Source organism: Polistes canadensis, unplaced genomic scaffold (assembly GCF_001313835.1).
Source record: "Polistes canadensis isolate GaletaPanama2010 unplaced genomic scaffold, ASM131383v1 scaffold_200, whole genome shotgun sequence".
NCBI classification, from domain to species: domain Eukaryota; kingdom Metazoa; phylum Arthropoda; class Insecta; order Hymenoptera; family Vespidae; genus Polistes; species Polistes canadensis.
The window spans coordinates 235,172-249,565 of NW_014569747.1; the positions used below are offsets into that span (position 1 = coordinate 235,172).

General features: G+C 32.9%; 1 protein-coding gene across 1 annotated transcript in view; it reads right to left on the bottom strand.

Annotated features, from left to right (window-relative positions):
• Window positions 1-3,301: 3,301 nt before the first annotated feature.
• The window catches only part of LOC106789752 (cadherin-23), a 17,467-nt gene continuing 6,374 nt past the window's right edge, over window positions 3,302-14,394 (bottom strand). The window contains exons 2-25 of the mRNA XM_014754225.1: window positions 13,686-13,957; window positions 12,875-13,026; window positions 12,012-12,392; window positions 11,568-11,697; window positions 10,981-11,348; window positions 10,753-10,891; window positions 10,337-10,592; window positions 9,482-9,756; window positions 9,066-9,391; window positions 8,654-8,965; window positions 8,235-8,508; window positions 7,854-8,154; window positions 7,565-7,760; window positions 7,317-7,474; window positions 6,888-7,069; window positions 6,160-6,383; window positions 5,878-6,066; window positions 5,475-5,768; window positions 5,153-5,392; window positions 4,829-5,014; window positions 4,596-4,732; window positions 4,126-4,517; window positions 3,758-4,022; window positions 3,302-3,658 (exon numbers count right to left, since the gene is read on the bottom strand). Coding sequence (XP_014609711.1) covers window positions 3,541-3,658; window positions 3,758-4,022; window positions 4,126-4,517; window positions 4,596-4,732; window positions 4,829-5,014; window positions 5,153-5,392; window positions 5,475-5,768; window positions 5,878-6,066; window positions 6,160-6,383; window positions 6,888-7,069; window positions 7,317-7,474; window positions 7,565-7,760; window positions 7,854-8,154; window positions 8,235-8,508; window positions 8,654-8,965; window positions 9,066-9,391; window positions 9,482-9,756; window positions 10,337-10,592; window positions 10,753-10,891; window positions 10,981-11,348; window positions 11,568-11,697; window positions 12,012-12,392; window positions 12,875-13,026; window positions 13,686-13,896 — 5,706 coding nt within the window. The 5' untranslated portion in view covers window positions 13,897-13,957 and the 3' untranslated portion in view covers window positions 3,302-3,540. The remainder of the gene's footprint in view (window positions 3,659-3,757; window positions 4,023-4,125; window positions 4,518-4,595; window positions 4,733-4,828; window positions 5,015-5,152; window positions 5,393-5,474; window positions 5,769-5,877; window positions 6,067-6,159; window positions 6,384-6,887; window positions 7,070-7,316; window positions 7,475-7,564; window positions 7,761-7,853; window positions 8,155-8,234; window positions 8,509-8,653; window positions 8,966-9,065; window positions 9,392-9,481; window positions 9,757-10,336; window positions 10,593-10,752; window positions 10,892-10,980; window positions 11,349-11,567; window positions 11,698-12,011; window positions 12,393-12,874; window positions 13,027-13,685; window positions 13,958-14,394) is intronic.

Genomic DNA, 14,394 nt, shown 5'->3' on the forward strand with positions numbered 1-14,394 from the left:
TGTCAGAGTCCACGAACAACGCATATTTTTACATGTTCCACATATTAAACAACTCATCCACTTTTTCTTTTTCTACCTAATCTATTTCACTTATTTTCTCTAAAATAGTAAATTCATTTTTCATGAAATTCACTCAAAAATAAAATTCATTCAGTGAAACGAATGAATTTTCATTGGCCACTCGACGTTTTTCGGAACGATTCTTTTTGGCGCGTAAGTTTTGTTCAACCGTGATCGAGGGTCGACATTTTCGGGGATCGCGCAAGAAACACACCTCACGTGGCCGTTAACGGTGTGCATGTGGAAAGCTTTCATAGGGGTAGCGAGTCTTGTCGTTTAACCCCTTCGACGCCGACGCCGACACGACGACCGTTGTCACGTGTACATCGCGTCGCGAACAATTCCTCCCCACCAAAAGAAACTCGGTAAGCCACTCGAGGGTGCAACCACCCCTTTGTTAGATGATGACTGATCTTCGATAGGAGGATTTATGGTAACCCTATTGTGAAGGCATTCGAGTATGCGTTCTATGTGAGTCAGAATTGACCTACATTTCATTTATTCGCGCTTCTACGTTCTTTCTTCTTACGATTTTTTTTTTTTTACGAGTTTCTATCATTTCCATTTTGCAAATGTTGAACATTATTAAAAGAAACTAGAATAATTATCTATTTGTGTATAATATATGTTGAACGTCATTTTTTCTTTTATAAAATTTGCTTAAAACAAGCATAACAAGAATAAAATAATATAGAATATTATATCGTATTATATATATATATAATTCAAATTATATCACATATCTTATACGTGTTAGTTATGCTTGTGGGTATATAATAACGTGGAAGAATTTTGTTAAAATAACAATTAATATTCCTCTGCAAATATACTCGATCTATCGTAAGTATTATAAGTAAAGCGACTACACACAAACTATTGTTCTGATACCATGAGTCAGAGCTCGATAAGTCAGGGCCCCAATCAGGAGGGTTCGTTAATGGAGGGCGATGTGATTTGTTTGCAAAGAAGTCGTTAAAGAGTCTGCCTCTTTTCTGTGGGGAAAGAACCGAATTTAATTCGTCTATTACATAGTAGTAATGAATCGAAAAATAATTCGTAGTTTAATAACAATTGTTAGATTAATGAAATGATTCGTACTACTTTGAACACGTCAAAAACGTTTAGTATTTTTTAATTTATATATGGAAATCTTACAAATTTTTTTTTATTTTATTTATAAAATTATAATATAAATATATAAAATAGAATATCTTCTGACAACCAATCCTCATTTTTGACGTAAAATAGAACCTTTTCCGATGTATTTAATAATTTATTTTATAGAAATTATATAACATAAAAGAAAAACATTTGGCCAGTTTGGTATCCGATGGAATGAGGCCGCCAAAGTGATCCGCTATTGCGTGTCGAGTGAACGATACGCAAAAGACTGGCGCATGCAAATCACGCGTAAAACAAATGCATCGTTGCAAGTGTCATAGGACTGTACGCAGTATCGGCTCCTTCTAAGGTATCACCCAGGGTGAATGAACTGCATCTATTATAGAGATAATAAAGGGTTTTGTAAAAGGGTACGTATACTTATAAATCAATGTGTGGGGGTGGTAGATCATAACTATAAATGTCAGACATATGTCATTTTGAATTATGTTCAGTTTTATAAGTTTCATCAAAGTAATCGTATAAAAGTTCTTATCTCCTCGAAGTTAAATTCGTTTCATTAAATCATAAATAGGAAACAAATGATAAACATATGTTATAGGATAAAATAAGATAAAGAAGAAAGTATTTTATTCGTGATAAAGCATCATTAGAAAAGAATAATTAATCAGGTAAAACGGATTTTTTAAGGGAAAAAAGTATTCGAAAGACGTTCGACCGAGCGTGCCTACGTTAAAAGAATGAAATCAAGATAACTTTGAAAAAAATTTGTGAGCGTTAAATTTCATCTCGTTGATAACAACGATCGGAATAGATACGGCACTGAAGTGCGAGGGTTAGCCGACAAGGGGCTACTATGTTGATAGGTTCAGTCGGTCTAGGAAGGTTCCAATGGGAGGGGATACTCGAGGGGATGAAGTCAAGTACTGACCAATAGTAGCTTATATACTTGCTTGGATTAGCATAAGATTGCACGCGAAGCTGACGTTCAGGAAAACGATAAGAGAATAGCCGGCCGTTACCTGGACTACCTGGACTTTCAAGTAAGCCGCGCTGGTTCGACCACTGTGCGTTCGCCTCGAGTCATTCACAAAATTCGTTTTATTCTCGATTAACATCCAAGCCATTATTGACTTGAGAAAATCGAAATGGTGACTAGGCAAGATTGCGATGTATGTACTAAGGAACGATTGAAAAGTTATTACTTTTTCTTTTTTTTTAGTTGTTCTATGTCTGTCGAGAAAAAATGATATTATTTTAGGATAATAGTACGAATTCATTTTGTAAAAAAAATTAATATACACAATGATTTCAATATTCGTCGTCAAATAATTGGAACACGTGATTGTATAATTTAAAATATTTAAGAAACTCGATAAAATCAATATGAATATATGATAGTTAGTAATTAAAAGCAACAAAGCACTTGACCTTTTATCTATCTCATCTCCAGCTTTTCTAACGGTGTGAAATTAAAATTCAGTCTCGGTTGGGGTTAATTGTAAGATAGCGTGCGAGAGAGAGGTAAGGGTTAGATGTTAAGTGGGAAAGTCTCGCATTAGCCAACAAGCTGAAAACTACGTAAGGGTGAAAGGGTCTCCGGAGTGTGACTGACCCATCGAGGTCAGCGGTACGTTCCAACGTACGAACGTACGCTCGATTTGCATTTAAATAATGGATTCTTCCTTTGTCCGAAACCTTTTCACCATCTGATAATATCCGAGCGTCGAGAATATTTCGGCTATTCTTTGCGTATTGTGATAATAAATTCAAAATGTCAGGAGAACATTCTTTGCGATAATAAATGAGAAAGAGAGAATTATTGTTTGCTTGTACTTTCTTTTATTCGTCGCTATTCAAATTACAAAGATATTTAAAGTATAAAAATTTTTCTTTCTTATACTGGACAATTTTTTTTTCTGTACGAATTAATTAATTGTTTCTCAATCGTTTGATTCAAATTACAAATTTTCATTTCAATTTTTCAAACGATACCAAATCAAATTTATGTCTTTTATTTATGCGAATGAATTCATTAATTATTAATAAACAATATCTCGAGTAAATTGATATTAGACGAATATAATATGAGATTAAATAAATTATTTTGGCAATAAATAAATGCTATATATTTCGAGTATACGTTGTTAACTTACATTAGATAAATAAATAATCTCTATGCCTATCTATCAGTTATTTTAATGTACTTTGGTATTTACATAAAAAGTATAATATTATAACTATGCCAGCAGTGGTTTGCTTTATTTCATTTGTACGTAGGCAACTGATATCGATAGATGTTCCATAGTTTCTATAAATTCTTCTTCGTTCAATCGATACGAATTAACTTAAAACCGCTTAAAGCTCTGTCGTTTCAATTTTTTTTCCGAGAGGGTTAACGGTAGTCATCGACCCTCGAAATAGGGGGGGTGATTTCCTGTTAAACTCAGTCGTGGCTTCTGTTACAGTTTCCGAGCTAAAAAAAGAAAAATTAAATGAGTTTAGCAAATGTTTAACTCATTATATACCAGCTCACGTAAGAATTATTTTGGAAAAATAAAAAAATATATATTACCTAGACACCGAAGATATTCTTGGCTCGATATAATAAGGTTTATCTTCGTTTCTTTGTTCAATATTAACTTCATTCATCATCTCTTCATTATTAAGAGCATTTTCATCCAAAGAATCTCTTTCGGATGTATGACTGTAGGACTCGTCGCTTTTAAACCATTCATTTTCGTATGCATGCATCCAAATTGGATTAGAACCCTCCATGCTGTGCTTGTTTGTGTTAGGAACACGTCCTGGACCACGAATGAATTCAGAATCCGACGTGCCTATAAAAGATATTAGTCGTGGATTAAAATTTTAACAAGAATAACGTGTAATCTAATTTAACGAGAAATTATATATAAATAACAACTTATTGTTAATTAATACCAAACGTTGATGCATTAGCAGCTTTGAGTTGTCTTTGAAACGATGCTCTCTGAGAAAGACACAAAGCGATGCATAAAATAAGAAGAGCTCCGAGAAACAGAGTCAATGTCAAAAGCCAAAACGTCGTGCCAGCCTGCTCGTATTGAACGATTGGCTGCGATTGTGCTGGTTGTGTATCCAATACGTTGAATTCTTTGAAAAGATTATCTAATTTTTCAATATTTCGATCGACCAATTCCAATACTTCAGACACCTCGAGAATCGAATTATCATGACGATTTACAAGGTGTAAATATAAATCCGTTTTAGTTCGATCAACTGAACCATCTTGATTTTCGTGAATTTTGTATTCGTCCACGTTGACAATCGCACCGGTTACGTTACCCAAAGTTCTAGGAATAAAATATTAATTATTATATTTGTTTTCTTATTATAATTATTTATTTCCAAATTATAAAAAAAATAATTACTGTCGGAACATTTCGATTCTGTTCCGGATTTCAGGTGGATGCTGACGAAGAACAAATCGAACTCTTTGATCTTCTCGTAATAAATAAATAAATACTCTCGCTGTGTCCATTAATCCATGCGAATCGTTAGCCAAAACCTAAAAAACAATACATTGTTTACTATTATGTAAGTATTTATACTATTGAGTTTCTTAAATTTAATCGATGTTTAAAAATTCTTGAAATATTTATACCATAAAATCGAAGTAGCCTTTCATCCCTCTTTGAGGGTCAAAGTTCAGACTAACCGCCCCAGAATTTTTGTGAACAAGAAAGGGTTGAATTTGAATATCGTCCAAACCTTCGGTTAATGTCATATGCATTTTCCCAACTTGATAATAAGAGACAATTCCATTTTCTTCCGCGTCCAAGTCAATAGCCTGTATGTTCAATAAATTATTAATTAAATTATGAATTAAATAATAATAATAATAATAATAATAATAATAATAATAATAATAATAATATATAATATATAATGTTGAACGTAATTTATAAATGAATAGAATTCGTGATACCTTAATATTCATAAATTGTGTACCAAAGTCAGCTTCGGTGGTAACACCTCCGGTAAACACTTTATTTACAAATTTTGGCGGATTGTCGTTGATATCACCGACCGTAACTATAACTTTAAGCAGTGTGTCATCAGTCTCGTCGAAAACAGTTTCGTTTATTGGAACGATCGTGCAGTCCTCGATAGCTTTTATTATTAACGTGTGTTTTGTTTGAATTTCTCTATCTAATGTTTTCTCAGTCTGATAATAAACGCATCAATTTATTCATAAGTTTATTGTTTGTAAGTAATCTATTAAAATTTATTGAAAATTTTGTATTTACAGTAAGTTCGTGCTTATAAATGTCCAAGGCAAATAATCCATCGTCGTTACCACCAACTATAAAATAACAAACTTGCGTTGGTGGATCATCGAGATCATCGACTTCGTCCCTATCGATAGTTTCCGGAAGTATCACCATTTCCGATCTCGGCGGTTGTTCTTCGGTAAAATTAACGTTGAATACGTCAACCAAAAATTGAGGCTCGTAATCGTTTATATTTCGAACGTAAATTATTAAATCCAGGTCAGAACTTAACGGTGTCGGTGTTCCTAAATCATAAGCTTCAACACGTATCTAAGAACAATACATATAACATTTCATTTATATTTTAAATTAATTTAATACATGTTTATCTCTCGTTAAAATATAATTAAAATTTGATAATTTAAATTCTTATACGTACTTCATATAATCTTTGAAGTTCCCTATCTAATGGAAGTTTTAAAGATATAACACCAGTTCTATCGTCAATGTGAAAAGTTCTCCAATGTCCAGCAAGATCCTGTTTTAAACGAAAATGAACGTCTCCGTTTGGTCCAGTGTCAGCATCTTCTGCGACTATTTGAATTATCGGTGTCCCTACCGTCACGTTCTTAAAAGATTACAGATTTTTTCAATAATTAGAAAATAATTTAAAATTGTGTGTGAATTTGATTATATATGAAAGTAAAAAATTAATATTTACTTCAGCTACGCGAATAGTTGTGTTATGTTGCGGACTGATAAATATTGGTGGATTGTCATTGTAGTCTGTCACGCAAATATCTAAGATAGCTGTCTCCTTGTTACTTGGAACTCCGAGATCGTGAGCTTCCAACTTCAATGAATAATTGCCAAACTTTCCTCTCAAACTTCGAACAGCCTTAATCCGTGCTGTCCAATAATCTACTTGTTCGAGCATGAACAAACCTAAGGAAAAAAAATTATTTCAAAATGTTAATATAATCAAGATTTTTTTTTCTTATCCAAAATTTATTAATATTATTACTRAGTTTACTCTTARGGAAGTTGTTTTTTGGACGGGTTTAATTAAGATGAACACTATATTTATCCGTTGAACGTTTCGTCTCTATTTGAGACTTCCTCAGTAACTTGAAAAAAAACGTTATTCTACTATAACTTTTCGAACACTACTTAATTAAAAATTGACTCTATTTATAAGATAGTGAAAACTTATGACTGTAATAAAAATGATGTTATATTGACTTATGAACATAACTATCAAGTTGCTGAGGAAGTCTCAAATAGAGACGAAACGTTCAACGGATAAATATAGTGTTCATCTTAATTAAACCCGTCCAAAAAACAACTTCCCTAAGAGTAAACTTAGTAATATTATTTCAAAAGTTCATATTTCGCAAAACGTTTTTTCTATCACGTTTCATTATTATATTTCTTTAAGTAAAAACCAACCCATTTCATTGCCAGATAATATTCTAATGATTACACGTCCATTGGGAGTTGTAGGATCATCAGCATCTTGAGCCTTTGCAACCACTATGGAATCCCGAATATCGTGAAATTCCGATATACTGACACATTCTTGAGGTATCTCAATTTTCGGAGGATTATCGTTCACATCGATTATGGTTACTCTGAGTACAATGATTGACATTATTAACCCAAAGAACGTCATCTTTTAATTACACGCATATAAAATAAATAATAAATAATATGAAATAACTAAATATAATAGATACACACGTTACATTTATTACAGAATTAACAGAAAATTATTTTTAATGTGAAATAATTCTCAAAAGAAATTAAAATAATAATATTCTTAATCAAATTTCATTAGAGAAAATCTAATTGATAAATAATTAAACTCCGATAACATACTGAATTTGTTTAAAAGCATTTCTCGATTCCCCAGCGGTGTAACCAAATTGATAATTATCCCAAGCTTCTATGACTAGAACATAATTATGCCTAGATTCCCAATCGAGCGTATCAGCAACCGTTAAAGCTCCTGTTTCTGGATGAATGGCAAATGTACCCTACGTATAAGTATAGTAATTATTATTTTTAATATGAAAAGAGATATTTTTTAGCACATGCGATCAGTTTAACATAGTTTAAACGTTCACCTGAGACGACATTCGGTCTAGAAGATATGTAATTTTCCCATAATCACCGTTATCAGGATCTCTCGCTTGAATTACTGCAATTTCAGTACCAATTTTGGAATTCTCCGTTGCAGTTAGGTTACTAATTTCTGTTACGAAGTATGGATTATTATCATTCTCGTCCAGAACTTGAACGTATACTTCCGACAAGCTCGATCTAAGTGAATCATATAAGAACATATTTTAAAATAATTATTTAAATTTATGTGTATGTGTATCTATGTTCAAAGGAACTAAATATTTTGTGTACCTAGGTGGTATTCCTGAATCAGTAGCTCGGACGGTAAGATTAAGCCATGGATACAATTCTCGATCGATTTTATTCGCAACAACCATTTCACCAGTTTCAGGATCCAAATGAATAAGATCAGTTAATTCCTTCGGGCTTTCTAAGGAATACGTGATACTGCGATTTTTATCAGCATCATCAGCAACAATACTAGCTATGTTAACACCATTTTTACTATTTTCTGTAACCGATCGTCTGTAAAATGGTCTTCGAAATTTTGGATTGTTATCGTTTTCGTCTTCGATGATTATATTTAATACAGCTGGAATAAAGGTTAATAGAATAATGTTAAAAAAAATTTGCAAATAATAATATAATGTTAAGCTTTGTTATTTAACAAACCGGATGCAGTTTGTAGTCCTCTAACAGCTGCCAAATCTTCTACGACCAAACCGAGTCTTATCGTTTCGACTCGTTCCCTGTCCAAAAGTTTGACCACTCTTAGCAAACCATCGATCGCATTTAATTCCAAGGCTGCCAAATAATCGTATTCTTGGATTTTGATCAAAGTACCTTCTTCGTTTCGTGCCTCGGACGAATTGTGATCGACTCGATAACGTAAAGTCGGTGCGATGTCTGGATCGTTAGCGACAACCCGATGTACGTAAGCTCCTACCTGACAGGACATCAATATTACTTTAAATGAAGAAACAATTCGCTAAGGACAAGATTTTTAATAAAATAATACAGGAAGTTATAAAGGCGAATAGAATTCTCGATTGTCATCATATATTATTTGGAGATTCAGCGATTCAACTCACTTGCGTGTTTTCTCGGATAGTAACTGTACCAGGATCGATGAATACCGGAGGTTTATTATTCACATCGACAATAGATATATTAACGAGAACCTCAGCAGTTCTTTGTATTTCTGTTCCACTGTCGATAGCCACCACATTTAAACTATATCTCGTAGTTTTGGGTGACGTTAAATCAGGGTCCAAATTAGAACCAGATGCTACCCTAATCACACCTGTTTCCGGACCAATCACGAACTTGTCACCGGCACCACTTTGAATACGATAAACTATTTTGTTATTTGGCGAAGACAAGTCTTTGTCCCAAGCTCTCACCTAGTTATATATGATCGTTTATTAAAACACCATGCTTCATAATTTGTTTTATTTGAAACAATGTATTTATATGTAAAATTTCGCAAAAATAATCGCTTGCCTGTAAAACGCTAGTTCCACCTTCCAAATCTTCCGGTATACTTCTTTTATACAATGCCCTCTCGAATATAGGTGGATTGTCATTAACGTCCTTGAGATAAATAATAACAGGTGCGTCAGAACTCAAACTAGGGGTTCCCATGTCTCGAGCTCTCACCGTTAATTTCAAGTGCCTCACTGACGTTTCCATGTGGCCTTGATTAATAGGCAACGCTTCGAAGTCTAATGGACTGACCAGACTTATTATACCACGTTTCGAATCTATCGTAAAGTTCTTCGAAAATTCACTGGATATCAAAGCATAAATTATGTCGCTGTTCTTCGTACCTGCAGTAATCAATGAAAATAAAGTTTATTAGGTTAATTCTATAATACAATATTTATTGATGATTAATTTTATGTTATTATTAATCTAACCATTTAAATCTATGTCGTAAGCTTCTACGACCAATGGAGCTTCAAAATGATCTTCATTTTCTAAAAGTACAGCCTCGTACTTGTTTAGTAAGAAAACTGGTGCATTGTCGTTTACATCGTTGATATTAACAATCAATTGAGCAGTATTACGATTACCCTTTCCGAGATCATCTCTTGCTTCAATTGTTAAATAATGTCGAGAAACTAATTCCCGATCAAAACTGGGCCCAGTTTGCTTAACTGTAATCACTCCACTTATTGGATCTAATATCAATCTAAAGTCGAACGATAGATTTTTATATTGAAACTAAATTATAATTTATTTAGTATTTCTCTCGTCCAAAAATTACAATTTTTAATGATGAAATTTAACAGGGAACTTGGACATGAAAGAAGTAGAACTATGTTTGATTTAGTTGGACGTTTCGTCCCTTTATTGGGACTTCTTCAGCAACTTAATCTTTACAGTTCAGCGTCTTTTTTCATTAAGTAGACATACATTTTTCTTTTTATTATTAATATTCAAAACACAAAACATCTAAACTTCGTTAAATTGATCGTTATTATTTAAGTTCCTCAACAAAACTTAAATAATAACGATCAATTTAACGAAGTTTAGATGTTTTGTGTTTTGAATATTAATAATAAAAAGAAAAATGTATGTCTACTTAATGAAAAAAGACGCTGAACTGTAAAGATTAAGTTGCTGAAGAAGTCCCAATAAAGGGACGAAACGTCCAACTAAATCAAACATAGTTCTACTTCTTTCATGTCCAAGTTCCCTGTTAAATTTCATCACTAAATTATAATTTTTTTTTAAATTTTGTATAATTTTTTTCTCAAATATTTACTTACGCGTGCGCAATACTACCGCCTAAATTTGTATATCTAATCCCATGTGACCCGAAAGCCCCACTGTCTTCATCCAAAGCTTGAACCCATGCAACCGTACTGCCAACTGGACAATTTTCTTCGATGAAGACTTCGTAAATATTTTTTGTAAATTCAGGATAATTGTCATTTTGATCAGTTATGAAAATTGTCACTGGCACAGCACTATATTTAGGGGCATACGATACGATTTCTTTGGCGACCAGAGTAAAATTAACCACTTTAAAAAAATAATTAAATATTTAGTAATTCAGATTACCGAAATAATTTTTAAGGTAAAAATAATATGAATAAATTGCAATTATTAACAATATTAGTATCGAAGAAATAGCAGTGAATTATCATGTATTTAATTATAGATATTTATGTTCTTTTAATACCTGATCTTTTTTCGAAATCAAGCTCGTTTGAATTTTTTACTCTAATTATAAACGGTGCCTCGTTAATACCTTTCGAAGGTGTTACATCGAATATACCATTATCTCCTTCAATGAACATTTGAAACGTGCCATTTGTTCCCTAATATAAAATTTATTTTAAATTCCAAATATAAAGAATAATTTTAGTCGTAACTTTATTTTTCATTAATTGAAATTTCTCTTACTTACCAAGTCGTGATCATAAACTTCAGGTATAGCATCGCCAATAAAATTGACCGGAGTATTTTGTGGTGAATTCTCGCTTATCTCAGCTCGGTAATACGAGCTTCGAAAGGTTGGTGTTTCGTCGTTAACATCAGTCAAAATCACTGTTACCTCCGTCGATACCGACGGTGGTGGAATTATCCTTGAGACTTCCTTCACTGTTATTTCCAAAACGAACGTACCTTCGATATTCTCTTCGGATTCTCTATCGAGTTGAGCTCTTGTAAAAACCAGACCAGAAGTGGCATCTATGTCGAAAAGATATCTTGGTCCTTGAGTGATACTGTAGGTAACTTTATTATTGATTCCTTTATCTCCATCAGCAGCACGAACTAAACAATTAACAAAATTAATATACTTATATTGAATTTGTAAATTTAATTACAATATTATGTTAATCTTTTATATAATACTTCTGTTGCAACATTAAATCATATGCAATGAAATTAATAATTCATCGTATTAATTATTGATATTATCGGAGAAATGTTAAAATCGAAAGGTAGATGAAAAACATTTTCATTATTCCGCTACGGTCTACCGGAGCTAACCTTGTAAAACGGATGTGCCGATCCTGGCATTCTCGCTGATTCTAGCAACCGGTGTCATGGATATGAATTCGGGTGGTTGATCCTCGACGTCCTGTACCTTAACTAAAATAGCTGTCGTTCCTGTGTTTACCTGAAATAATTATTAATGTCTATACACAAATTCTAAAGATAAAGAAAATGAGTAAGTCGCATCGAAAGAGATGGTATTATAAATCAATTTCCTACAATAATTTTCTTCTACCTGTTGCATGGTGGTACTTACACACGAATACTATAAACGTTTTAGCAAAATTATAGGGGTATTATCTACGCGGTATTAGATAATATTCCAATTCTCACAGAAGAGGATCTTGAACCCACGTTGAACTTTTCAAGGACACTGATAGACATACGTTTAAAAAAAAATAAAACGTTCATTGATAAAGTTAACGAAGTTTTACTAACTTTTTCGTTAATCGCACGATCCACCGCCAAAACTCTCAGCTGATATAAATATTTCCTTTCGTAATCCAATTGACCAAGCAATCGCACAATTCCTTTTCCATTGATAGTTGATATCCCAAAAATATCATTGTCTCCATCTAATTCTTGAAGATAATAAACGACCTGTCCATGGGCACCTTCGTCCGCATCGGTTGCTTCCACGGTTGTTAATATACCTGGTCCGGAATCTTCCCGTATTGTCAAAGATGTTGGATGAGGTCGAAAAATTGGCACATTGTCGTTTATATCTTCCACTAATAGCAACAAACTTTGGGTGATAAAATTTCCTTCTCCTAGCTTTCCATCTGTCAGAGTTAGCACCAAAGCGTATTCATCTCTAACCTGATCGACAAATTATAAGGTGTTTTTATATTTCTCTTTGAATCGATTTAATAATCGATTATCATTGAAACGAGCACATCTAACAGATTATAAATCGATTTTAAATTCAAAGTCATCTCATCGCTCTTTCTCACGTCTCATCGAATCCTTTAACAAGCTCCGATAATACACTCGAATCGAAGTCAGTAAAATCGGTCCGAGAAGCATTCGTGCAAGACGCGCAAATTATAGATCATTTTTTTTTTGTCCTTTTATAACAACCGCTATGATATTTCTCCGAGTATTGTCTCGTACCTTACACAATACTAATTTTTTTTCGAAAAATTTTTAAAGAAAATATCTAACCGGAAATAGAAATCTAGAGAAATTTGGTTTGTTTTTTAGTCGCGCAATTGAAATTATTATGAGATATTTTGTTAAAAAAAATGATCAATCGTATGAAAAGGATTGAAAACGTAAATGTGTTAGCATCGTAAACTTACCTCTCTGTCTAGCAATTTGTTGAGATATATATTAGCTTCGTTAAGACCGAAATTCTCAAGTCGAATTACTTCGCTTCCAGGTTGATCCCTGACGTCAAACGTCAGACTGTCACCGTCAGGATCGACACCGCGTAGTCTATAAATTAAGCTGCCTGCAACAGAAGTCATTTGGCACGAATTACGAAATGATGCGGGTCTTGATCGTTCGTAGGAGTAATTGAAATTCGTAGGAAGCTCGAAACACTCTGGTCGATTTTGTGAAATCTTATTCCTTCGTCACGACATATCGGTTATTTCATGTAATTCCCTATTTAATTACATACCCAGTTTAATTAAATTTAATTTTTATTCAATTAATTTAACATGTGCTATTTTATAAAAAAATAATCAACTAACAAATTCATTTGTTTGTTATTTATATATTTATTTAGATACGTTTAATTGGTTGACATATTCTTATTGTCAGAATAGGTTCAATATAATGGTTCAACAAATTGCATTGCGAGTTATCTTCAAAGAGTTAATATTGTTCATTTAAAATCTATTTAGGGGCGTATGATAGGTATGACTATATGTTTTTCATTACGCATCAATGATTTAAATGTCACGAGAAACACAATAGCCAGGAAGTATTAGAAATAGAAGAAGAAGAAGAAAGGAAGTAGCACCGTTCAAAAGACAGTGCTCCAAATTAGTCAAGAGAAGTTTATGAAGCGTGAACGAAGGTAAATATGTAGCAAGAGAATGAGTCTAGGTAGTCGTTTAAAGCACGCGAAAATAAGTCGATCGAATCGAACGCATTTCTACGTACCAATTGGTGTTTCTGGACCTTCTTTCAATCTCAGAACAATTTCTGGCTGTCCGTCGATGAGAAAGCGTGGTGGATTGTTACGAGCCGTGCAACTTTCCGAAGCATATGCTAACAATAGAAATAATAATAACGGCCAGTCTTCCTTGAATCTGCTTCTCTTATAGGATCGTATAAGCCAGGAAGACGAGCCAATTGTTTTCATCATAGTCATCTTGTCAATCGAACATCTCGTCTAATCCACATTGTCTTTTCCCAAAATCGCCAATTCTAATCTACAATGAAAGAAATTATTTTTATTTTTGAATTATAATTTTTCTATACATAGTTGGGGTCTGAATGATTATTATTATAATTTAAATATCTTCGAAAGTAATTTATATATTCAGTAAGTGCCAAAAGAGTGCACTTTAATTTAATATAAAAATCATTAAAATCCATTTGCTAAAAGTATTAAAAATATTTACCGAAACTTTTCAAAGAAATGGCAAAGATGCACACTTTGCAGCATCGCATTCTTTGCCATTTTATGAACCTTTGCAGATTGATTTATATTGCGAAAATGTACTCTACGTGTAGCCAAGAGTGTGCACTTTAATTTAATATAAAAATCATTAAAATCTATTTGCTAAAAGTATAAAAAATATTTACCGAAACTTTTCAAAGAAATTGCAAAGATGCACAATTTACAGTATTGCATTCACTGGCATTT